This window comes from Chelmon rostratus, chromosome 21, assembly GCF_017976325.1.
Source record: "Chelmon rostratus isolate fCheRos1 chromosome 21, fCheRos1.pri, whole genome shotgun sequence".
In the NCBI taxonomy this organism is placed as follows: domain Eukaryota; kingdom Metazoa; phylum Chordata; class Actinopteri; order Chaetodontiformes; family Chaetodontidae; genus Chelmon; species Chelmon rostratus.
This window is the reverse complement of record NC_055678.1, coordinates 3412445-3439148: the sequence shown is the minus strand read 5'-3', so window position 1 is coordinate 3439148 and position 26704 is coordinate 3412445. Positions and strand designations below refer to the sequence as shown.

Here is a 26704-nt window from a genome sequence, read left to right as displayed (position 1 = left end):
AATGCCGAGGCTGCGATGGCAGAGCGAGTCAGTCGAGAGAAAAACACGAAGGAGATTCCTGCTCGTCCCACAGAGGGAGGCTGCCGTCTCTGCTCTGTTTACCAACATCCAGCGTTAATGTTGTTGTCCATGTTAACGTCGTTCAATCTGTTTACGTTCTCTTAATCAAAATTCAGCCGTCTTCAGGTGGAAGTTTGGTGTCTGACTGTTCTGCTCCACTGTTGATGGAGCACATTCACAAAGCTCTGGCATAACAGCACTTAAACATAACAGACGCACACGTGTCAAGTCCTGCTGGCTAATTTGTGTCTAACTTCCACTGATGTTGTATATAATCTTGCCACCTCTAAAACAGAGCTTCAAGGATCAGTCGACTGATTTAATTAGTAGATAAAAGAACATTAGTTTGATCGATTGATGATTTCAGAAAGACAGAAAAGTGTCAAACACTTGCTGCTTCTTCAGTGTCAGGATTTGCTGCAGTAACTGAAGTGTCTTTTGGACAAAAGAAGTGATGTGAGGACGTCACTTTAGGTTCTGGAAATCATCAAATCTTTGACGTTTTATCAACGAAACAATCGGTTAGTCATGAAAATAATCAGCAGATTCGTGGATAATGACACGGATCGTTGGTTGCACGTCACACACTTCACCGTTGATGTTATTCGCTCCACCTCACCGTCAAACGATGACAACGCTAACATCGTGAAAAGTAATTAGTGATTAATACCGTTTGGCCATCAAGTACAACACGTGCACTGATGACGAGGCTTCCAGCAGAAAAGCTGTTTCCAGTGGAGAAAGTGCTGAACTCCATGAAGTGCGTCTTCCCTCAGACCGAGAGACGTTTCCACCAGGATGAGACTGTGAGGAGGTTTCATGGCGAACAGGCCGACGTGCTGCGTTCAGAGGAAAATTCAGCGTGGCGGTTAACTCGGCTCTGCAGCCTCGACACGGCGCTCTGAATATGATAGAGGGAACTTTCCAGAGCGGAGACGCATCTGCTGCTGATCAGAGCCTGACAGCAGCTCCATGATTTAAGACGAAGTGAGACCCAGAGACAGAAACACAGACGGACAGCAGCTACAGCGTCTCGCTCTGCTCAGCGTCAGTCCTCACGAACCTCAGCGTGCGTGTGTGTGGTGGATACTGCGATCACTCGTCGTGACGCCAGCGTGGAGACAAAGACATGGAGGAGACGGTCTCACATAAGGTCTTCTGGAAACAGAGGGTCCATCAGGATTCTGTTGGTTCTACAGCGACCATCAGGACACGTGGTTCAGGCCTTCATGCTCCCCTCAGGATGACCTGTATAAGTTCGGTGGTCCTCTGACTGTTTGTCTAGCGCCACCATCAGGTCAACACTATGTCCATTACTTTGGTTTAGGTCCAGTGAGGAGTTGGACTTCTTTCTTGAAGGTCCTGCTGAAACGTGAGGCAGCTTTCGAGGCGGTTTGAAGCAGAATCAAGTCCAAAAATGCCAGAAAATAAACAGGTTGTTAAAGTTAAAGTTAATATAACACTTCCCATTATGAAGCACATTTTAACCAGTAACCAGCTGCTAATTAGCATGTATACTAGCAGCATATTGGCTCTTTATTAGTCATTAAACAACAATTTATAATGACTTATTCTGCACAACACATTCAACAACTACTCGGCCATTAACTCAGAGTTTTCCCTCCACAACTTCCTAATTACTGCTTATTGATAGGAAGCTGTTGTACATGAAATATGATCTTATTAACAAACCCTAACCATCAATAACTCTTAATAACCTCTTAATAACCCCAGAATAAGCCATTAATGAGTGCTTTTATAATGACTATAAAGAGCCAGAGCCAGTATGCTGCTAATACAAATGCTAATAAACAGCTTAATGGTGAGTCTGTGTTCTTTAATGTAAAGTGTTAATGTTGATCATTCATCTGCGTCCAGCTGTTGGAAAAGTATTTTTAAGTGTTTGATGGGAAGCTTCCTGTTTTGTTTGTGTTGTTTTTCCAGGCAGCGTCAGTGTGAGTTTCTGCTGCAGTTCAGGTTTTTTCAGGTAAAGAAGGTGAAGACAGTTGTTCACAGCCTGAGAGGACAGTGTGTCTGTGAGCGTCCAGTCAGGGACGAAATGCCCATCAAGGAATAACTGTGCTAAACCTGACGGTGATTAGATATTAAAGCTGCACCAGCTGATATTTCTCTATATGTGTTGCTTCTATGTGGTGGGTGGAGAAGGTTTGTGAAATGATTGAATGTAAACTAAGAATGTGAAGTTAATGCTGCTTTCATGACAGAATTTAGTAAAAGGCGACGAAGCCTCTTCAGTCGCTGACTCTGTTTATCCTCTGTGTGCGTTAGTCTCGTTTAATATTAAGTTGAAACCTTTTTCAATCCGCTTTCTGGTGACGTATCTGCAGCGTTTTCAGATGTGATGTGGAGCAGAAATCAGAGAAGAAGAAAAGCCTCCTGAGGAGAGAGCAGCCGTCTGCTGAGACTTTCCTCCATCAACATGTGGTGAGTCTAAACAAACTGTCCAATTAGACGGCATCACGTCATCTTCACACTAACCCACTTTCACTGCAGTGCACGCACACACGCGCACACACACACACTGTCAGGACCTCCCAGCTCAGACATGCTGAGGCACTCTGTGTGTGTGTGTGTGTGTGTGTTTTCTATCTTTGTGAGGACCAATCTGAGTTTGAGACCTTTTTAAAATTCGTACTTTTTTTAATGAGGACATTTTTGGAAAGTGTGGGATTTTAAAAAAAATGGAGAACATTTTAGTTTTTCGAGCCTGAAAGTGATTTTTGATGTTTAACCTTGATAATTAGAACATTTTCGGAACGCACGTTTTTGTGAGGATATTTCTGAAAAGAGAACCTTGAAGCTTTAAAGATGTTGTACAATAAAATAATTTTTGCAAACTGCGTGTGTGAGGTCGTTTGTCTAGTCATCACTGACTCAAAGGGCTGTTAGAGGGTAAAAACGAGCTTTTAGGTTGAGCTGAATGTGTCTAATGACAGCGAGGGTCCTCACAAGTATAGAAGTCCAAATGTTCCCGCTGACAGACGTGGCCCTTTTCACATTCTGCCCTTCACATCAACATTTTACTGTCTTCCATGACACACACACACACACACACACACACACACACCTCCATGTGCTCTGATTGGTATTATTTTTTCCCCTGACATTCCCTCTCTGAGCAATTTGTGGTCGGGGGGCCACTTTTTTCCGAGCTCTAAAATCGTAGACAGAGAGCTAGACAGAGTGTCACACACACACACACACACACGTGCGCGCACCCCTCTGGCAGCGCTGTGATTGGAGAGCACCCTTGTGGTTTTGTGGTCGGGCTCCATTAACGGCGGCGGTGAGCTCTTCACAGAGAGAAATCTCCAGACGAGTTTACTTTCATACTTTTGGACTTGTGACGGCGGAGCAGCGAGCAGCCGCTTCACGACTTCTTTAACACTAGAAAAACAAGCTGTTTAACAGCTAATACTCCCAGCAGTTACACTTTATTGCATCAATAAACGTCTCAAATTGGATTAACAACTCATTTGTTTTCACACTGCCTTGATTTTTTCTGCTATTTTTGTCAGAAAGAAAATGTATATGAAATAAAATGATATTGACAATGAGATTAATGAAAACGTTCTCTGATGAGCCGACTGGTCCTCGTCTGATTAGCGTCTGCTTTCATTTACAAGACTGTGACTGACGGTCCAGGCAGTGACTTCATGAATCTGTACAGTAGCTGAAACCACATGGCTGGACTTCAGAGAGCAAGCAGACCGAATAAAAACTGATCCCAGTGCAGCTGACTCACAGCTTTGTGCCATCGTAGTAGTGACATGTTTTCAGAAACGTGTTACAAACTGCCTCCAAACTTTGTCAAGTCGTGAGCCACTGAGCTGATCTGCTCTTCATCATTCTCCTTCATCACTGTTTGTCAGAGATCCTAAAAACAGTTCATCCAGTCAGTGTTTAAAACCAGCAGAGACGTAGTTTAAACCTTTAGATACGAGTCTTCACTGGTATTTTCACATTAGATCTCATTTACAGTAACACAGTGAAGTGCTGCGTTAGTGTAACAGATCATATTAGACGCAGAGGATTGCTGTGGTGGCTCACCTGTTACCTGCTGAACAGGAGTACATACAGACACTGGTGGAATACACAGCAACTCCTGTAGGCTAAAATCAGTCGATTACTCTCACGCCCCCTACAGGCTGCAGCGTCCATTACAACCTCAATGTGAAAGCACTACACTGACAGTTCAACTCTTTTTAGAGTCGCAGCAGTAGGTTTGTCCTGAAGGTGGCGCTAGGGGGAGCTTTAGGGAGCTGGACTGGTCCACTGAGGCGGTTCTGGCGTACAACATCTAACTGTGACGCTTAACTTCATCTTCAGAAAAACTAAAGAGGCAGCAAAAAATATTAGACTTCCACTAACGTTTTTCTTCCAGCAGTTATGTGATTTTCTGTTTCAGACTCCACAGCGACACCTGCTGGATGCAGGACGCTGACTGACAGCTCTGAACCGGATCGCAGCTGAGCACGTTAAATCAACCGCATGCTCAAATGAAACGTGGACTCAGAACAGTACTTGAGATGATGTGATGATGTTTGTTCTCACCTGGATGTAGTCCAGTATGAGCTGGTGCCTCTGTTTAGCCGTGGCTACCTCGCTGTCAGTGATGGCTTCTCGCAGTGCCTGCTGGGTAATGAGGGCGTCCAGGTCCAGGACGGAGGACAGACGGCAGTACAGACTGATGAACTTCTCTTTGTAGGTGCAGAAGTGCACTGAAGAAAGAAAGAGATGGTCAGACTGCTGCTGATACATTAAAAACTCTGAGTGGAAACTTTTAAATTCAAAATGTTCGGTATGTTTAGAAAGTTGTCAGTGACCCAAAACCTCAAAAACCTCTATCGTACTGAAGATAAAAACCACAAGCTGACAAAACTGAAAAATGATGAGCCGACCGGTCCTCATCTGATTAGCAAAACAAAACCAAAGCAACATTTACAGCATTCTGAACTGCATGTTCTCTCAGCGTTTCTCCTCACTTTCGGAGGATTTTCTGAGCACTGGAACATCTCGTTCACCGTGAGCTGTGTGATCTGTGTCTTCCAACGACTTCTGGATGTGAGAGGACAGAAAGTCTGGGTGAGAATCAGCCTTCGAGCTCGTGTTCAGAGATTTGTATCGAACGGTTTGGTTCAGCGAGCAGCAGCTGGTGAGGAGGTCAGTGTGTACAAAGACATGGTATTGTGCAGTGTGTATGGGTGTTATTGACACATTCTTGAGTGTGTGTTTATGTGTGTGTACGGGGGTCAGGCGTCCTGCTGGAGCCTGCAGACTGATTTAGTGCTTCAGCTTGCAGACGTGTGTGTGTGTGCTGCAGTAACACAGCTCAGTCTGTCCCTGCTGATCCACCTCAGCTCACTCACAGTCAGTATGGACAGACTCGGTTTACACAGCAGACTCCAACACTGCAGCAGGACGCCGTCACTTCCTGCTCTGACACCTCGCTAACCTGACTGTTAGAAATCTACACATGCAGCAGTTCAGCAACTCCTCCTCTTCCCTCCGCTTTATCCTGGAAGCATTTCTGCCATCCATCATCCATCCATCCCTTGTCTTCACTGGGACCAGGTCACGGTGGCAGCAGGTATCGGACCCCTCACCCCAGTGCAGCTCCTCCTGATCAGACGATGAACCACCTCGGCTGGCTCCTGGTCTGAGCTCCCTCTGGGGGTCAGGGCTCCTCATCCTGTCTCAAAGAGTCCAGACAGCCCTGCAGAGGAAACTCACTTTGGCTGCTTGTGTCCACAGTCTGATTCTCAGGCCACGTCGAGGGCTGGAACACAGACCGACTGGCAAATCGAAAGCTTCGCCTTCTGGCTCAGCTCGCTCTGAACCGCAACGGTCCTCGTTACTGCTGACACTGCACTCATCCACCTGTGCTGTCACTCACCTTACCCTCACTGCTGGAACTCCTTCATGCGGGCCAGAAACTCACTCCATCCTTCTTTAACTACTTATTAAACAAGAGGCTGTGTCAATGCTCTTTGGTGTGTGTGTGTGGTTACCGAGCTCAAACATCTGCAGAGGGAGGTGGAGGAACCCTGACAGGGGCGTGTAGGGGTTGGACTGTCCGGGGGCGGAGCAAACGTTGTCGGCGGCCGGCAGCAGCAGCAGGAAGGAGACGCCGTGACCGAGCTCCACCACCTCCTGACTGTAGAGACGGAAGTGACGAGCCTGCGATGCGTTTGATGAAGAAAACCACATTTAAATAACAGATTTTTATATAATCAGTGAAGAGAACGACGACGAAACTGCACAGGTTGTGAGCGTGAAACAAATGTGCTTCAAACTGGCTCCAACCAAACTTCAGAGGGAAAATCCTGATTTTAACATGAACTTGCTCAGAGGTTTAATGCATCTACAGTGTAGAAGATCTCAACAAGGCCTTCACTGTATCGGTAAATCTTAGAGACCCCACAGCTCGCTATTTCTAACCATCTCATGTTTAAGGCAGGTAGAACATACGGTGTGTGTGTGTTACCTGGTGCAGAGGTAGGTTGAGGTGTTTCAGCAGAGACTTGATCCCCGTCTGCAGCTCGTAGTACAGTAAAGGGGCGTGGCTTTCAGGCCTGGGCCCCGCCTCATCGCTCTCCTTCTCACCTGCTGCCGACAACGTCTGGATCCAGTCCCACTCCTCCCTGAACGCAACACACACACATTGATACATGACACACGCAGCCAACGTAAGAACAGACGGCAGATCAGTTCAGACAGTTTACTTTAAGACGGTTAATTAGCACACAGCTTCCTGTCCTCAGTCTGTCTGCTGTCAGTCTGTCCTCACCTACCAAAACTCAGGTAGGTCCAAACTCAGGTTCTGTCCAAACAGAACAGAAATATGTTCTAACATCCAGTCCAATTTGACAAAATTTGAGCAGCTTCACAGTCTGATTATTGATTCATGTTCCAACAGGAAGTTTCTGTGAGGTGCTTTAAGAACAGACGTGTACCTACAGGTGGAATCTCTGACCATCACCTGCTCTGTTCATTCTCTCTGCATTGAAAACTCGTGTTTCTCTTCACAAACCGGTCAGAGTGTGTTACATAGCTTCTCTGTGCTCACCTCACCTGAGTAATCACCTCCGACACCTCCGACCAAAACCAACAAATAAATCAACAAGCGGCTCATTTACACAACAACGACTCACAGACTCTTTAATGCTGAGTCAGCGCAGCAGGAACCAGATATTTCCTCAATCTAACGGAGAAACTACATGACTGTCAGGCTGCAGCTCCGTGGATCCATCGATCCAAACGAATGACGCTGCAAAACACACACACATGCACACACACAGAGTTTCTCACTTCACACTTTCCAATCTCTGCGAGGTGGGAATGTGAAGCTGTTCAGCATCCAGAAATTCCTGTGATGGAGGCCAAAAAGCAGAAAGACTTCTACCTGCCCAGAGCTCACAGCCAATCAGATTGGATCAAACACAAAAGACACAAAATCCAGAAAAGCACACACACACACACACACTGTATAGTGATTGTGTAATGTAACACTGGCGGACCTTGTTGGGGGAATGAATGACAGCAGCTCTCATTCCACAGATTTTCGGTCACATTTGAAACTTTTCTGGAAGTTTTCTGTGCAGTCGAAGGCAGGAACACACAGAGTGTCTGTGTGGACGAGCAGCAGCTGAACCTTTGCTTTAGATTTAGAGGTAAACAGCAGCAGAGGTTATGATACAGTCTTTTCATCCCATTAATCCAGCTGTGTGCACACATGCCGGCTTGATAAATAGATGCAGACACAAACTGTTTGCATGTCGATAGTTTGGTCCTCAGACCTGTTCATGATGAAAACTGCAGCACATGTGTTGCATCACGTAAATCCACAGAAGGAATCTTATAACTATGCAAATGTTATGAATTATGACTGTCAGTGAAATAGTGTTGACACTGGAAACTGCTGCTGTTTTCTATTGACTGTCAACATAGTTTCTGTTAACCGCCATCTGCGTCTGCCCGGATCACAAACCACAAAGTCTCCTTTTACATTCATGCTCCTATTGCTGCTGTCTGTAACACAGCAGGGGATTAATAATGTTATATCTGATCTTCGTGAAGTTCTCCGCCCACACAAGACACAGCATGCAAACAGCTGCAGCCATGTTATCATGACATCTCAGTGAACTGATGTGTTCTTGTCTAAATCAGACACCAGGCCACCGCAGCCTAAAGTTAACTTCAGCCCACTTTCACCTCATCACAGAAACAGTGGCTCCATCACAGTTTGTCCACCAGAGAGCGCTGATGAGTTTATTTCTTACATCAATGCACTGATGTCACAGTGTACTCAAAGGTGTGTCAGTGCGCTGTGACATCACTGCTGGGTGTGGTCAGAGGTGAAAACTTCAACCTGCAGTAACTGATGTTTGTGTCCACTTAGTGTCAGCAGAAACAAACTGTGAACACAACATGAACACATCGTCACCTGTAGGTTAACAGCTGTTTATTCCCGCATCCAGCAGCTACAGAACAACATGATGATTGATGTGAAGTCGTGTTTGCGTCACCCGATCAAGTATTCTCACTCTTTTAGCTCTGTTTTTGGTCTCCTCCAGCTCCTGAGGGAAATACTGGCTTTCTAGCTGCTAAACGCTCCACTTTGTTCGCCAGCTGGTTTCTAACTGTGGCTTTTTACAGCTTCTTCTCTGAAAACGATGCTATAAGAGTGAACCAGAACAGCGAGGTTTGTCCAGACAAATAAACAATGAGCTGAAAGTCACGATAAAGCTCTGTAAAGACGAGGAGAGAGACGCCAACACACTGTTCATCTTGACCTGAACATGGAATTAAGTCAAAGACTAACCTGCACGGACCATCAGAAACGTTCCATCAATGAGATTGTTATTTAGGATGTGAGTGTGATCGAAGCTGGTGTCAGGGACGAGTGTGTTCCTCCTCCGCTGAGGTGCTACAGTGAAGAACTTTGGTTTTCTCTCCATCACAACGCTCTCTTTCTGTTTCATTCAACCTGTTCAGCCTTGAGTTTTGTTTGTGTGCCTTATTCATCAGTTACATTAAACTAAAAGCCTTCAGTGCTAAATCAGTTTTATTCTGAATGTCTTCTGTGTTTTCAGACTGACAGTAGAGAACTCTTCAGGACAAACTGTGTGTCTGTGTGTGATGTACCTGGACACGTTGGCGTTGTCTCGTATGCGGGTGTAACAGAGCATGTTGGGGGTCCGCTGGGACACCAGGACTTTGATCTGGTCTACAGAGCTGCTGAGCTTCAGGTAGCCCAGGTAGAGTCCTGGGGCCAACCGGTGAGTGCTGCGCCGCTGGTACGCCAGAATGTCCTGGAGGACAGACACACAGAGACAGACTTTACACAGGATTTAGTACTCAAACTCTACAGCACATGTGTTGTTTCTTATTAGCAGGAGGTTGAAGTGTGAGGGTGTGTTCCAGGCCCCCAGAGTCGTAGAGAGGAGGACACTACAGACGCTGGGGGAGTGAAACTGCAGGACTATCACTCAGAGGGAGAGGCAGCAGGACCAGACCGGCTGCACATGGCCCAGCTCTGGTACGTTTAGCAGGAGCTGGTTCCCTCCGAGGGCGAAGCAATTCAACGAGCTTTGACGAACGTCGTTCAAGACTCAGGGAGGAAAAGTGAATCTGCGTGTCCTTCCTCACCTGTATGGTGATGATGAGGATGTCAAGGGCGTACGGCTCCTCGGGTGTGGACAGAGACTTCCTCTGGCTCTGCAGTTTGGTCACCTGCATCCACTTCCCGCTGAACAGCGAGTGCTGGCTCTCCGTGTCGCGGATGGTCACCAGCAGCACGTTGCCGTGGCGATCCTTGATGGGCTCGTAGTGGACCCGGCCCAGGTTGTGAGTTCCCAGGAGGCTCTGCAGGAGCAGCGGGTACATCAACGCTTCATAATAATGAAATTATGCATTTATTTGTTAAAGCAAGTAACGATTGTAGTGTAGTTGGTTGAAAGAAGTTCTATATAATTTATGTCTTTTGAAGTTCTAGTGCGTAAATAAGACTCTGTTCGGGTGCAGGATAAATGCTGATTGAGTTTAAATCTTCCACAGCTGACTGCAGCTGATTCAGACGTGCATGCTGAGGTCAGTTTCTTGTCATGTTGCAGCGTTTTGTGTGCTGACCTGCAGCTGGCCAGCGGCGCTCAGCATCTTGTGCCTGGCCTGCAGGGTGGAGGACGACGACATAGACACTGACATACTCTGTCTCAGCCACCGGACGTCCTCCCACATACAGGACAGCTGCAGAGAGGCAGAGACAGACAGTTAACTACACAGAGACAAAGTCATTAAACTGCAGCGCCTCATAAAACAAACTGCTCGTATTTGTGTGGCGTTCGGGGGCGGCGGCGGCCTGATGCCTGGAGAAGTGAGCAGATCACCGATTAAAAACACATCTGAGGAGATCCAACCAGCATTTAACACCTGATTACTGCATCTGCTCTCAGACGAGAGGAAGTGAAACAAGGGGGGAAAACACAGCTACCAAACATGCAGAGTCCGTCTGGTTTACACGTTTCATGTTTATTGAACAGGTGAAGAAACAGAAATGACGAAAAGCCCTGAACTCAGAACATGGTCTGACTTCTGTCTGAACTGGAAATCACCAAAACATTTTCATCTGAACTCTACTTACTAGAGTTAGTAAGAATAAGTTTTACAATACAACAAAGTCACCTATTCCATCAGCTGATGTTGGTCTCATTGTAAGAACAGCTTTCAGTTCAGATCAGATCTTTATTGTCCCAGAAGAGGACATGAGGAAAAACGAAATACGGAACAAACAAATAATCAAAGGTTCATGTGATTAAATATCAGACCCCTGAAACAGACGACAGTCCAGATTTATAGTCACGTGTGACAGACAGCATGTGTGCATGTGATGGACATCGTGTGTGTGACGGACAGCTTGTGTGTGTGTGTGACGGACAGCACGTGTGGACTGTGTTCACGCTGCAGGTGGCGCTCTGCTGTACCTTGGTGAACCAGAGGAAGTCCTGCATGAGGGAGCTGCTGTAGGAATCGTCCACCTCCACGATGGGGATCTGGTCCTCCGCTGTCACCAGTAAACTGTCCTTATGGTAGAACACGGCTGCCAGGTAGACCCCCCTGCAGACAAAACAGTTGCTGCTGTAGTGAGTGTCTGCGGCAGCAGGACGGTGTGTGTGTGTGTGTGTGTGTGTGTGGGACTGAGTCAGAATAAACTACAGTGTGTGTGTTCATGGTGATGAAGCAACAGTGAGGCTCATTGATGTGTTTTTAAAGGTTTTAGGTAACGGTGATGAAGATGTATCAGACTCTGACAGACACACAATAATAATTCAGCTCTGAACATTAGACCTGACTGATTATTTAAATGGCAGCATGAGGGGCTCAGAGCTTCAGCACAAACCTTTTCAGTGTTTTCACAAACTTGTTGGAGGAGTTGAAGAGATGCTTCAGACTTCTGGACACAGACTGCTTCCTGCTCGGGTTCTGGAGCTTTGACGCATCTAAAAACAAAACACAGTTTCAGAATTAGAGGAATTTGACCATTATAGATGATTTCTGTTTAAAAACTCCAGTTTTTCCAGATGTTGCACTCAGCCCGGCTTCTTCTTCTCATCAAAGGGTTAAACCGGGAAAACTCGTCTCTGTTCCTTCATTATTTACACATTGAAAAGATTCATTTGAGACTTTGTGGACTAACAAAGACGGAGAAGCCGTAACAAACAGCAGCGTGTGTGTGAGTGTTCATGTTTGTTTACAAGGTCAGTTGGGTCAAGTCACTCGTCCATGTTGCCGGTCTGACTGAACGTTATCTTATCTCGTTCATTCGTTCGGCTGTCTATCTCTGTTCCCTCCATCCATCCATCCATCCTCCGTCTCTCCCCCCGCCCTGCCAGGACAGTGATGCCAATCTCCAGACCACAGCGCCCCTTTTTACTTCGGCTAATTAAGCGTCACATAATTACCGGCTGTAAACAGACGGCAGACGTGGAGCCGGCCGACGCTCACAAACATGTTGGCGAGCTTCTGTTCTGCCCGGCGGCTCGACTGTAGACCACCAGCAGAAACACGTCCATCGATCGCCACAGACAACCCACGGTGCAGACGATGTGACGGAGGAGGAGGAGGAGAGGAGGAAGAGTTTTCCATTTTCTGTCCCTGAGCTCATGCTAGCAGCTCTGCGAGGCTGTACTTGAGCTAAATGCTAACACATGAATGCGAATGTGAGTACAGTGACAGTGTAAACATGCTGATAATGAACAATGTTTATCATGTTCAATATCTGAGTTTAGCCTGTTAGCATGCTAGCACTTGCCAATTAGCAGTAAACACAAAGCGTCAGTAGTTTGCAGGTATTGATCATAAACCAAAGCGTAGGACACATTTATTGCATAAAATACATTTTTTTTATAATTAACTGAAGAATTTGTTCCCATTTAAAGAGCCTGAAGGTTGTATTTACCTTCTGTTTTAGCTTTAACAGTCAGTTCCTTCCCGCATTTTCATTCATGCACTGAATTAATGTTTTTTTGGGGACTTCATTCATTTCATTTAATTTATTAGGATCCCCTTCATCAAAACAGAGAATATTCCTCCTGGGGTCCAGTCACACATCAACATCCCATCCCATCACATCACATCGTAACATCAACTCACGCTAAACCAGACAAACTGAAAGACAAAGGTACTAATTAATCAACAACACATCAAACAATAAAACACGTTCCGGGTAAATAATACTGTACATGATACTGCACATACGATATTATTATTGGTTTGATGTATTTGAAAAAACATTCTCAGCAGCCAAACACGGATGTTTTCAGTTGGTGATGTGGGAGGTTTTCAGGGTTGTAGAAAAATCTCAGTCACAGAGATCTGCTGCTGTTTGTTTCTCTGCTTTGACTGAAGCAGTGGACTGTAGCTCTGGGTTTGAATAACGACATGAAAGTGGTGCTCGCTTGTAGAAAGAGGTAATTACAGCCTGTTAGACGCGGCAGTCAAAAGCCTTTTGTCCTGACGGCTGCAGCACTTAGAGTCTGTCAGAGAAAACCTTTCTGCATCCATACAAGCTCACAATAATAATGTTTCTGCAGGACTGATGACTACATTTCTTCTCCAGCTTAACCTGCGTGTCACCAGACAGACAGAGGACCACCTTCAGCTTTCCATCACCTCCAAAACATGACATGACCCAACAGTAGCTGCAGCAGAGAGTCTGCAAAACATGTCAACAGAGAACCATTCACCAGCACGCACACACATGCACGCACGCACGCACACACACACACATGCACACATGCACACACTCACACAGGGCCTGTTATTTCAGTACCAGGTTGAGGCTTCAGAAAGTCTCTGTGTGTTTGAAGGCTAACTGGCTTTGACGGGTAGATAATATAACAGGAGTGGAGCAGCCTACTGTCACTCATGTCACTCTGAATAAAGAAAGAAATGACTTTTGGTTGGAGCGGATTAATGAGGCGGGCCACCTCTCCATCTGACGGAGAGCGTGACAGAAAGAGAGAGCGGCAGGCCGGACTGTTCATGTATGTTTCCATTAATGTTCCAGATTTGAAACGACAAGTGAGGCTGAGCTGGACAGAAAATAAGAGACACAGAAAATCAGCTGCTGTGCGTCTTGTCCATGATTGTGTATGTGGTGTGTATTGACAGTGTGGAGCAGAGAGCTTCTTGTGCTGCAGGAAAAGATGGAGAAGCGACATCATTGCAACTGTATCCTGTTCTAACACATTCATGGTAAAGGTTTGGTTACATTTAGGCACAAAAACAACTTTGTTTGGGTCCAAATTAAGACTTTGTTGAGATGAGGTGACCTTTGTCGTCATGGTTACAATAATAACCATGTGGATAAGGTTAGCGACTCATGGTCAAGGTTAAAAGAAACCAACGCTGACTGTTGGTAGGAAACAGGAAGTGTCACCCGACTTCCTCCTTTTCTCTTCCTCATGAGTCGTCATTCATTTGGCCACTGGATGGTGCTGTCACCTGCACATTTACAACAACAAATAACTGTCAGCCTTCACGTTCAGATACAAGGTTTGTTCACTGTTTGTGTCTCTGAGGTGACTTCAAAAAACTTCAACATAATAATAATATACAATAATAATAAGATTCCTGTGAGGGGCAAAGTGCTGCGTGAAGTGAAAGCGCTTCGGTTTCCCACTATAATGTGGATAGAGCTTAAGACTTTAAATCACTAATAAGGCGACATGGTGCATCACTGTATCTGTTGCCCATAGCAACAAACATGTCATCCAGACAGAAGTCGGCAGCTATGTGATGGTCTGCGCGCAGAGAACAGGAGGACCCCACAAAGTGCTGAACTGCTCCTTTAAACAGAGTCTGAGGACCCACGAGACGGTCTGATCAAACCATTCAGGTCTTTAGCAGGAAAGAGAAAACAACACATTAGGTTATAGAGGACCACACAGGCGCGCGCGCGCGCACACACACACACACACACACACACACACACACAGTTAAGACACCCAGGCTGCTAAATGAGCTCTCTCTGCTCCATAGTGGGGGCTTTGTACCCACTCTGATTAATTTCACACATTTATTTTTGGCTCTCTGAGAATAAATTGTATAAATATACACTCTGCAGAGCCACACACACACACACACACATTGTGGGTATATATTACATTTACCCACACAGCTGGAATAATGACTAATTGAGCGTGCACTCCAAGCATAAATTAAAACACACACAAATTACTTTTGGGACATTTTTTCTGTCTGTCCAGAAACGTGTAGTGCTGTGGGTGTGTGTGTGTGTGTGTGTGTGTGTGTCTGCTGGCAGTGTCCCAGTGACATCACAGCTGTTGACTCAGAGTTGGTTGAGTGACCCTCCCTCCAAAGCACATACACACACACGTTAATGTTGCATCACGTTTGGGGACATTAAATAGGCTTACATTCATTTCCTGGGCACTTACCATAACCACTACTTACCCAACCCTAACTTAAACCTAAACCTAACCCTTACCCTAACCTTAACCTGAACCTTAACCTTACCCAAACCTAAACCTAACCTTAACCCACATCTTCACCCTATAATTTAATGATTTACATCAAACCATTTAACCCCAGAAGTAAGTGAGTCCCCACAATGTGTCTGTGTAAACACTGTGTCAGTTGGTCAGTCAGTCAGTTGATCTTCTCTTTAAAATTATAACAGTTTCTCCAGAAATAAAGCAAATTATGTGTAGAAACTGGTGCATGGAAACACACAAACATACACACACACACTCCTCTTGGCTGAAATCCAGTGTTTTTCAGTGCTCTGGATGATTTACAGAGCAGCTCCACATGTGAAATATTAAAACATATAAATGGCCATAATCCAGAATGGCTAAACTTATTAAAGCTTATTTATGTACACTGGTCCCCTGGCACCTACTCTATGTGTGTGTGTGCGCACATGTGTGTGTCTGTTGCTGTGACGAGGCATTCATGGACCCTGGTAGAGCGCTGGGTAAAGAACATTTTCAGTACGCTTCATTAATCAGCGCTGAAGATATTTCCTGAAGCAAATCAGCGTCTACTTCTGTCAACGTGAACAGCTGAGTGAATCCTCATTTCATCATCATCTTCACTGTCTGCAGGTGTGGACGTTCAGGACAGGTAGAAACACGACACATCAGACCAGCTACTTCCACAGTCTAAGCATGGCGGACAGCATGCTAACATTAGCATGAACGATGTTTGCATTCCAAACACGTTATCTCAATGTTAAGCTCAGAGCTCAGTTAGCCTGATAGTTTGAGAGAAGAGACAGCATGAAGTGAAGCTGGAATCTGACTCTCAGTCTGCAGCAGCAGTGATTCTATTGGCCACACTCCCTTCAGGTATCACACCTGTACTAAAGCTGCTAACGAGTATGAGAAGTGAAAAGGTGAAGCAGCAGTAAAGACAAACAAAACCCTGTCAGCTGCCTCTTCATTGTCTAAAGTCACTTTACGCTCTTTCAGCAGCTTTTTCCTCCCACACCGCTGATATTCAGCTCATCGCAGTCTTCTGCTCAGCTCTGCAAATAAAAGGTAAAGTTCACGCGGTGTCGAGCAGCGATGTGTTCAACTCACAGGAGGTTTGCTGGAGAATTATTGACGACTGAAAACTAAATGACCCTGCTCTGACTCAGGCTGAGTTCTTCTGTGGTGCTCATGCTGTGAGGAGGAGGATGCATTCATGAGGCATCAGATGGATCTGAAGAAGCACTAGGTGGCAATTTTTAAAGCCACAAGAGTCTTTCAACAGCATCCATATTTGTTCTTGGTTAGATTTTTTTCACCTCCGGCTCCCAGGTCTACCCTTTGTGTTGAAATATAAAATAGTAGAAATACATCTCTAAACACCAGTACCCTGCTTTTACATAATATCTGCAGTCTGTGAAAAATAACCGAAGAAGAAGTGAAAGACTGAAAGGAAGAAATAATAAAAACTAAAAGTCTGTTTGTCGGTTGAAAGAAAACTGTCACCTCGCTGCAGGGATGTCAAAGTGTACTCAGGTGTGGTGAGAACACTCTAACATCACAGGTAGGAGTGTGGATGCAACAGAGCAGCAGATTTACAGCCTGGCTCTTGTTATCTTAAAAAAAAGCTGTGTTTGCACTCAGCTGCTTCCACAGGCAGCAGACAACACGATCCTTCCTCTGCAGTGTCCAACATTTTCTCTCTTTTAGCTCTGACTCTGGTCTCCACCACCTCCTGAGGGAAACATCTGGCTCTGCAGCTGCTAAATGCTCCACTATGTTCACCAGCTGGTGTCTACCTGTGTCAGTCTGAAGGTAACACAGGAAACACCTGGTTAGGGGTTGCAGAGAGCTGCCTTGGTTCTCTGTTCTCAGTATACATACTGACATCATTAGAGAGCACAATGTAAGTTTCTATGCAGATGACACACAACTGTACCTCTGTGCTGAACGTGATGCTGCAGCTATAGACTCCATTTCCAACTGTCTCAATTGTCTCAATAAATGTAAATGTACTCAATAAATCCCACTAGTCGGCCCTACAACAAAAAGAGAAATGCTGTTTAGTAATATGGGAAATTAACTCCCTGGATTAAATCTGAGGTTACAAGTCTTGGTGTTCTCCTAGATTCAGATCTGATCTCCCACATCAACAAGGTGACGAAAACTTCATTTAATTTTTCCACCTTAGAAACAGCTTAAGTATGAGAAATTCTAAATCAAAAACATGCTGAAAAATTGATTCATGCCTTTATTTCAAGATGACTTGATTACTGTAATGCACTATTCACTGGCCTCCAACTGCACCACTGAGAGACCAGTTCATTCAAAACTCTGCAGCTCGACTATGAACCAGAACCACAAGGAGAGAGCACATGAGTCCAGTTTTAGCTGCTCTGCACTGGCTTCCTGTTACTTTTAAAACTGATTTCAAGGTCCTCCTCCTTGTATACAAAGCCCTTAATGCACTAGGACCAAGCTACATCGCTATCGATCATTTGCTGCTGGATTATCGGAGGTTTCCAGAAACAGCTGAAAAAAAATCGGGGATGCAACCTTTGTCAAGCTCTGGAACAAACCTGCAGACATCAGGAAGCAGCGGATATATTTTTAACGGACAGCTAAAAATTTAACTGAATTAATTTTAGCCTTTAACTAGCTCAAAAACTGAAACTTATGCACTTATTTTAAACTGCTGAATTTTCTTTGATTTTATGCATTTAATGGACTTTTAAATGGTTTGTGTGATTTCTTTGTTATAAAGAAGCTGCAGTTCTTGCAAGAAAGGTGCTATAAAAATACGTAGTATATTTCAGTCAGTGCTAATATTAAGCTCTAAACTGTGTCCGTAAGACACAGCTGACAGAGTGACATGTTAGGAGGCAGCTTATCCATCAAATTGACGCTGACATATCTGACAGGTATAACTGTTCATCACTATTAGCGACTCACCTCCACAGCAGTAGTGTGTGTGAGTTGCTCGGACCTGCTGCAGCAGACGCTCCATGGCCTCGATGTGGCCTCGCCTCCTGGGCTCCCGACCGTCGCTCTCCCTCCAATCTGAACAACAAGCAGAAGAAAGACACTGAGAGCTCGTCCTCAGTGAGACGGTGAGACAGTGCTACGTCCAAAACGCTCAGACAGGGTTTCACCAAAAGAGAGGATAAATCTTCAGACGCTGGTGTTTCAGTGTGTATAAAGACGTGATGATGTAAACTGAGTAAAGATGTGAAGAACTCGTGCTGTCTGTCCCCTCACTCGTTCCTCATGCTCTGTACCCACCTGATCAGAAGATCAGAAACCTCAGAAAAACCTGGTCTGTTGGTCTCGTATTCAGCTAACTGGCTTATTGAGTACAAATCATGTGAGGACAAAGACTCTGTGACAGCAGAGCGGAGGATCACATGATGCCTGTTTAAAATAACTGTGTCAAAGACTGACAGTAACACAAACAGCCTCAGTTTCCACTGAACATGTGAATATTTGATGAAATTCAGAAGAAACAACACACACGTTCTTCATCACACAGTGTGTGTTACTGTTGTGACCTCACTGACCTGCTGCTGACACACACACACACACACACACACAGTCTGAATGGAGCCTCAGATGTGAACGCAGTTCAGACATTCATGTTCCCCACATGATGAATCCCACTCTGATGATCCACTGACTTTTTCTCCAGCGCCACCGTCACATTTTACAGTGTGAAACATCCCAGAAACTGCCGGACGGACTAATGGATTTCATTAGAGATGTAGTTATTTTTTCACTCTGTTCTCTCTTTCTGCCTCTTTGAATCACACACCCACACACTCTCTGTCCTCTGCCTCTGACATATGTGCGCACACGCACACACACTTCAACACATCCATACAAAGCCAGTGTGTAACCGGCACAAACCAGATGAACACACACAGCTCAAGGCTTCAGTGCTTGAATGTGCGGAGTCGTGACGGCGAGATGAAACCATGTCCCAACTCGAGGAGCTCAGAACAGAGAACATTCGGATGATTCACAGCTGACTAGCTGTTTACTATCTCTGCTTCATTAACACCAGCAGGCAACAACTATCCAGAGCTTTTACTTTAACGTAGCAATAACACAGTTTAAAAAAACTGTTACAAGGAAAAGTCCGACCTTAAAAACATGCGTACTCATTACATGCCACTATGAGCATTTTTATGTGTTATACTTTATCATTACTGATGCGTTAACATGCATTTAAATATTGCATGAATATTGCTGACAGGGTCATCATCTGAGGACCATGAATGTCATGACAGTCCATCAGCAGTCGTCGATACTAATGCTTGAACTAATACTTATTTTCATCATTGGTCTAAAAACAGCAGGACATGTCCAACAGTTTCTCAGACCTGATAAACGTCTTGGTTTGTTGGAGCACCTAAAAACCAGACATTCACCTTACAAAGACAAGAAAAAATCCTCGCATTTGAGAAGCTGCAACCAGAACACATTTGCACTTGAATCTCTGAGAACATGCGTGTTGTTTCAGCACCAGCTGAGTTATTTCACTTTAGATCAAAGTGTTGGCCCGACAGAGAGCCTGTCATCACTACAGAGTGGCTATAAAACAGCGTTGATAAATGAACTTGATGACTGCAGCGCTGACGACTCTCAGTCTGGAGTCAGTTTTGGGGGTCAGATTTGCAGAGAAGAACCTGCTGTGTTAATAAGATTATCCGGATGTGACAGAAAAGAGACAAAGAGATTCAGAATGAACTTACTGGATGGAGCAGCAGATGGAGGGAGGGAGGAGGCAGGTGGACCCCAGCCCTTCATGTTATAAGCCGACACTCGAACGTAGTAGAGCCGACCCTGTAGTGTAAAATCCCATCTGTTAGCATAAAGACACTCTTTAAGAGATAAAATAAAGTCTATACTATATGGCCAAAAGTATGTGGACTGTCCCTATTGCCCTGTGGTGGTTCTGTGTCTCAATAGGAATAAACTCTTGCAGCAGGTTCAACATCTGGTAAAAAGACTGAGACCAGAGGCTGTTAGAGTAGCACATTAATGCCTCTGAGTTGAGTTTCAGCTGTCTATATAATTTGGCCACACAGTGTGCACTCTTATTCATGCACTCTTCTGTTTTCATTGTGTGGATACAGTATTAAGGCCTTTTCAGACATGGAAAACTTAACATTATCGGCTTCACCTACATGTTAAAGTAGCAGCTGGTTGCTGTTCAGACTGGACTCATGTTGGTGAAGGTTTTTACTGTTTTCAGCCTCTTCATTTTGTCTCATTGTAGTGTCTTTTGTCACTTTGTGGTTATTCTACATCATTTTTTGTTGTTTTGGCCTGCAGTTGGTTTCCGTTTCTTTCATCATTTTGTATCTCTGTGGTTGTTTCGTGTCTCTTTGTGGGTGTTTTGCAAATGTTTTGCATCTCTTTGCAGTTGTATTGCATCTCTTTGCAGCTGTTTTGCGTCTCTTTACTGATGTTCTGCATCTTCTTGCCATTGTTTTGCATCTCTGCAGTTGTTTTGCGTCTCTTTGCAGTTGTTTTGCATGTCTTTGCAGTTGTTTTGCATGTCTTTGCAGTTGTTTTGCATGTCTTTGCAGTTGTTTTGCGTCTCTTTGCAGTTGTTGTGCGTCTCTTTGCAGTTGTTTTGCATGTCTTTGCAGTTGTTTTGCATCTCTTTGCAGTTGTTTTGTGTCTCTTTGCAGTTGTTTTGCGTCTCTTTGCAGTTGTTTTGCATCTCTTTGCAGTTGTTTTGCGTCTCTTTGCAGTTGTTCTGCATCTCTTTGCAGTTGTTTTGCATCTCTTTGCAGTTGTTTTGCATCTCTTTGCAGTTGTTTTGCATCTCTTGCGGTTGCTTTGCACCTCTTCTGGGTGTTTTGCATGTTTGTGTCTTTCTAACATTTGAGATGTGGATTCCTGCTCAGACTGAGGACCATTGATTGGCTCGGCTCATTATACACCCCCAGTGTGTCTCGCCCTTTTCATTCAGTCAGGGTGTTCTTTTCTAAATGTTTTCAGGACTGTTGTGGAAGAATCTGAATGCCAGCCATTGCTCTAAATGGCAAACAGCAGATTCAGCACAGTCGGTGTATCTATGTGGCAGACAGTGATTCACATACAGATTCCACTAAACTCCTCAAATGTCACTGATGCCACTCAAAAGACAAATGACAGCAAACCTATTGGGAATATAGAAAGACAAAATGATATCAATTTATACCAAAACATGACTGCAGGTGGACTAGCTGTCCTTCCTGTCACTGATCATGGTCATATATTGTACAAAGTGTGCAGTTTTTCTGCTGTAGACGGGCCTGTGCAACTGATGGATGAATGTATTTGTTGTTTTTAACTGTGATTTTATACTGTGATCTTATCTTAGACAAACATGTCAGCGCTCTGAATGAGGGAGTCTGTCTGTTGGTGAGCTGAACAGAAAGCAGCTGTCACTGGGAGAGTCAATCACAAGTCACATGTTTGTCTTACAGGGATTCATCTCCACTCAACTGCAGACGAAAGATCTGAACAGATCACTAATGAACACGGTGTCAACAGAAATGTAAAAACACTGAGTTAGCTGCTGGAAGTGTCTCAGCTTTCAAGGAAAACGTTCCATCAAACGCTCCTGTGAAAGTACACAATGATTATTTGTTATGAGAGACACAGTGTGGAGGAGTGATGCTGCTGTTACCGTGGTGAGGCTGCTGATGATGCACTTGAGAGTCTGCAGATTATCCAACACGATCTCTCCAGCAAGCAGCGAGAAATCCTTCAGGCAGCTCCACTCCACTACGCACGCACACGCACACGCACACGCACACGCACACACACACACACACACACACACACACACACACACACACAGGTTAAATACCCAGAGGGTGTAAACAGTAAATGCTTCTCTTTTCATTACAAATCAATAGTTCCTCCTGAGATGAGGAAATTAACCTTCTCACTGATCAGCTCAAGCCCTCCAGGTGTGTTTAATAGTCTCTTCCTGTCTGTTAAGTGTGTAAAATCCACACTTATAGCCAAAGCAATCTCCTGATACATTCTTTTAACCGTCTATCGTTTGTGAACATTCAAGATTGTTACCCACTGGAAGGAGAGATTTTCTATTACATTACAAAACATTTTAAAGCTGCACAAGGTTTATGGCCTACATATTAAACTTTGTAAATCACTGCAGAATCACACCAATAATCCAGGCTAAACTGTGATGTTTGGGACACGAGCAGAAAATATAGCAAATCCAAATTCACTGAGAGAAATATTTAAAAGTGTGTTAACAGCATCAGAGAGATGTTCATAGCATTAAACTGTTTTCATATTTTCAAGTGTGAAAACCATATCTCTAGTTTTGGTATAGACACCAAAACTATACAAAAAGTGTCTCCACAAAACCTTTTATTTTTTCATTCCACAAAAGACACCAAATGTCTCAAATGCTAAATGTAAACCAAAGGTTCCCAAACCACTTCAACCTGCAGCATGCCGCTTTACGGCCTGCAACACGTACGCCATGATACCGTATTCTCACCCTCGTCATTGCTCGTCATACAGAAACGTAACATCATTTAGTTTTTAGTTTCTCAATCACTCAGAATGAACCAGCAAAGCATAATGTATTATCATGACAACTGGTAAAACTGCATAAATACTGCTTCTGTTTTGATATGTTTGTGTGTGTACATACATATATATATATATATATATATAATATCCACATTAGGAGCTGCTGGTTTCTATAAAATAAAACACAGTCTGAAGCTGCAAAAATATGACTTCCATCAGAGACTCTCATCAAGGAAATAGTAAACAAGACTATGAATCTGACCTGAAATCAGCTCCATTCACTTTACTATTTCAGATCTGTTGGAGTGGAGGTGAGTGTGTGTGTGTTGTTACTCCTGTCGCTGAGTATGACTGCGTGTATTTGTACCTCTGTATTTGGTCACCACGGTGGAGTTGAGACACTGCGGCTCCTGGAAGGTGACGGTCAGTGTGGTGCTACTGCTCACGCTCAGACGAACCATAGAGGGGGCTTCCGGGGCACCTGAGCAGGGGCAGAGAACAAAAACTCAAGTTGAAGCTACAGATGATCAGTTGTTTCAACTGAAACATTAAACTGAAATGAAGTTTGGTTTCTTTTGGACCAGAGTGTTAAAAAAACGACAATACATAAAGTGCACAGACGCATGAAATAGATTTGCCAGACTGATCGCCTGGAGATCAAACGTGGTAAAAATGTCTTCATTCTTTAGATTTTCTGCAGGTGGTGCTCTCTTCTCCATCCCCTCAACAACACCTCTGATCGTGTATTTTCCTGTTTTTGTTTATTCCAGATTAAACTCTGAAAACGTCCAACTCATTACTTCCTGTGCAGTCAGGAGCGTTCATGCCGTGGTCATCAGCTGGATCACCCCTGCCTCTGATCATTTGGTGATGGCAAATCTCAGGTTATTACTTTAAATGACTTAGGCTTGAAATCAGAAACCTTTCAGAGTCTTTTTGCCCGGAGGAGCTGCTGAATGGAAATCACTGTGGAGAGAAAACTGCGAGAATGTGTTTAGTGGAGTCTCAGAGGGGAGAAGCACTCAACAGCCTGTGATGAAGTGATGAAATGAACACAAAAAGTGTCTCTGCTTGATTTCTCAGACCTCCTACTCCTCCTCTGATAGGAGTCTTCCTCTCACCAATGAATAAAATTTGAGACAACAGGCCACCGGGCACAGACATATATATATAGAGACCCCACTCCTCCTACACAGGAGCAAGACCCCCACACTGAAGTCAGTGTAGTCAGTAGTCATTCTGTGTCTGTGTGATACTTTCATGGCTGCTGCGATATATCAAGTATCAAAAAAGGTTTTATCATTCAGTGCCAAAGTTTGATACCCAAGGACTAAATCTCATTATCAATGAGCCAATAAGCATGCAGCACACATGTAATAATGCTGGTGATTGGCTGTCTAACATTACACATGCAGGGTCATGCAGGAAAACGTTACACCCACAGACACGGCTCCCTGTTGTTATTACCGCCGGTTGTTAATAAGAATTACACTTCTGTTTTGGATGACCCAACCATTTAGATGCCTCCTGGACGCCTTCCCGGGAGGGTGTTCCGGCATGCCCCACCAGGAAGAGGCCCCGGGGAAGACCCAGGACACGCTGGAGGGACTATGTCGCTCGGCTGGCCTGGGAACTCCTCAGGGTCCCCCCGGAAGAGCTGGAGGAAGCGTCTGGGGAGAGGGAAGTCTGGGCATCCCCGCTTAGACTGCTGCCCCCGCGACCCGGCCCCGGATAATTGGAAAAAGATGGTAGGGTATGATAGTTCTGTTTTATTTCACGCACCTGTAACCTTCTGTATTTTGTGGGTTTTGAAATTTGTGCCACTTCTCGAAAGGCTTCCCTTGATTTGCTGCAGCTTGAATTGGTCCTCATTTGTAAGCTGCTGTGAACAAAAGCTTCTGCCAAATGAATAAATGTAAATAAATCTAAATGTGAGCACCTGTATGCTGACTGTTTAGAGGTCACCTGTAGGTGAACTGATCAGGCAAGGTGAAAAGCTGCCAGGATGCGGCTGGACGATCTGCTTTTAGGTGTGACCACAGGCGTGTGAGCAGTGACTCACGTGCATGCTGGAAGCCCGTCCTCATGCGTTTGTACAGCTTGCTCCTCCACTCCCAGGCTCTCAGCTGTTTGTCCTTGTGGCAGGCCTCCAGAGAGAGACCGTCTCTCTGCGCCTGAGCCGCCAGGTCCGCCGCCCGCTGCTCAGCCTCCACCACCAGAGAGCTCAGGTGGGCCTCCCGACTCTCCACACTCACGACTACAACAGAAAACACGCACACACAGCGGTAAGACCTGGTGCCCAGAGGACTAATATTTATAAAAACTTCATGCAGTGGGTTCACATTTGTCCATTTCAACATATACATTAAAAAAGCACAGCAACACGTCTGTCAGCAGCAGAAAGAAAGAAAGATGTCCACTTCAATAAACAGAGCTAGCAACAGGACCACAGGTATCCTCCTGTCAAGGTTTAGCTCGCAGACTCTGTTCTCGTGGGCTGGATGTTTGTGACAGATGTGAGTTTGTGGAGGAGTTGGAGAAGCAGGTTCAGCTGTGTCAAGGCTGACGAAGGCTGAGCCCTCAGCCATCCTTTGTAGCAGACAAAAGGAACGTCCACGTGAGAGCTGGGAAAATCAGAACGATGGAAACCGTCCCCGAGCACATAACCATAAAAGGCCCAACACAGGCTGTTCGACTGTGGCGAGGAAGACTGAAGAGGAGGGACGTCAGCATGAGAGACTGGCTCCCTTACGTAGGTACACTTCTATCCAGAGTAAATGCTGGAAACTCTGGAAATGAAATGAAACACTGCAAAAAAAGGTTGAGGTTGTGGTACCTGCCTCGGTAATGCTAAATGCTTTATGAACTGTCCATCTGATCTTCTCTATAATAGCAATAGATAGTGATAAATAGTAATACCCGATTTTCCTGGCTGGGGATTAATAAAGTCTATAAATAAATAAAAAATAAATATATTCAAATATATAAATATATATTCAAATATACTCATTTGTTAACGTATTTAATATCACAGAGGGGAAAAAAACACTGAAGTGGTTAATCGATTCTAAAAGTCATTGCTGATGATTTTCAATCGGTCAACTAATCGATACGAGCCACAGGCCTCAACCCCGCCGCATCAATCAGGCGCGAAAAGGCCTGAAAACCCGGCAGAACAGAAGATCTATACAATCAGCACAGTTTGACGGTGGACACCCAAGATTAGTGTCACCAACTCAGCGTCTGACCAAATGTGAAACATGGTCACAGTCTGCCTTCTGCTCCTGAGTGACGGTGGTAAATAACGGACAGGCCAGAGTTTCTGCACAACGTTATGATGTCACACAGAAGCTGACCTTTGACCTGATGGACGGAAAATGTCATGACTTCATTATTTCATCCTCTGAGACATTTGTGTAAATTCTGTCACAATTAGCATCTGAATTCTTGAGTTGTGGTCAAAAATAAGTTTCGTGTGGTCACATTGACCTTTGACCACCAAAATCTAATCAGTCCAAGTGAATGTTAGTGAATATCTCATTGAATATGATGCTTTGCTGTGGATTAAATTGGCCAAAAGGATATAAAGTAGTTCAAATGAGCCCAAAGATCAGCTAAAATAGAAAAACACTAACATATCAACATCAAGTACTTTGAATACAGTTTGCTGATAACACTTAGACAGTATGGGTTTGAATGCCGGACTTGTAGTGGAGTATTATCTCAGTGTGTATTTGTATTTTTACTGAAGGATTTGAATACTTCTTCCACCGCTGCATTTAAGCTGCTGCAGTATTTTCTTTTATTTCTCAGCTGTTTGTTTAGCAATGATAAACCTTGCTGATGATAATCCTCATTGATGATAACTGTTTGCACTGAACTGGACTGAGATAATGAGCATGTGTAGTCTGAGACGTACATAACATAAAACATTAAAGGAAAACTGAGATAAAAAAAACTGATGCCTCAACAGAAAGAATAAACCAATAACATCTACAACTACATTTTATAAAGACACACGATCTCACCATACAGATGTGGGTGTTATCTCACTCATGAAT

General features: G+C 44.5%; 1 protein-coding gene across 7 annotated transcripts in view; it reads right to left on the bottom strand.

Moving 5' to 3' along the window:
* The window catches only part of ankfn1 (ankyrin repeat and fibronectin type III domain containing 1), a 100703-nt gene that overhangs the window by 7086 nt on the left and 66913 nt on the right, over nt 1-26704 (bottom strand). For all 7 annotated transcript variants that reach the window (XR_006007879.1, XM_041962678.1, XM_041962680.1 and 4 more), the window contains 13 exons: nt 24706-24900; nt 23011-23124; nt 21760-21857; nt 19829-19919; nt 18030-18137; nt 11480-11579; nt 11064-11196; nt 10213-10329; nt 9733-9948; nt 9229-9395; nt 6569-6725; nt 6093-6261; nt 4636-4802 (listed from right to left, as the gene is read on the bottom strand). Coding sequence is in view for 6 of the 7 variants with exons in the window: in XM_041962678.1 (XP_041818612.1) it covers nt 4636-4802; nt 6093-6261; nt 6569-6725; nt 9229-9395; nt 9733-9948; nt 10213-10329; nt 11064-11196; nt 11480-11579; nt 18030-18137; nt 19829-19919; nt 21760-21857; nt 23011-23124; nt 24706-24900 (1832 nt within the window). In the remaining variant the exon portion in view is untranslated. The remainder of the gene's footprint in view (nt 1-4635; nt 4803-6092; nt 6262-6568; nt 6726-9228; nt 9396-9732; nt 9949-10212; nt 10330-11063; nt 11197-11479; nt 11580-18029; nt 18138-19828; nt 19920-21759; nt 21858-23010; nt 23125-24705; nt 24901-26704) is intronic.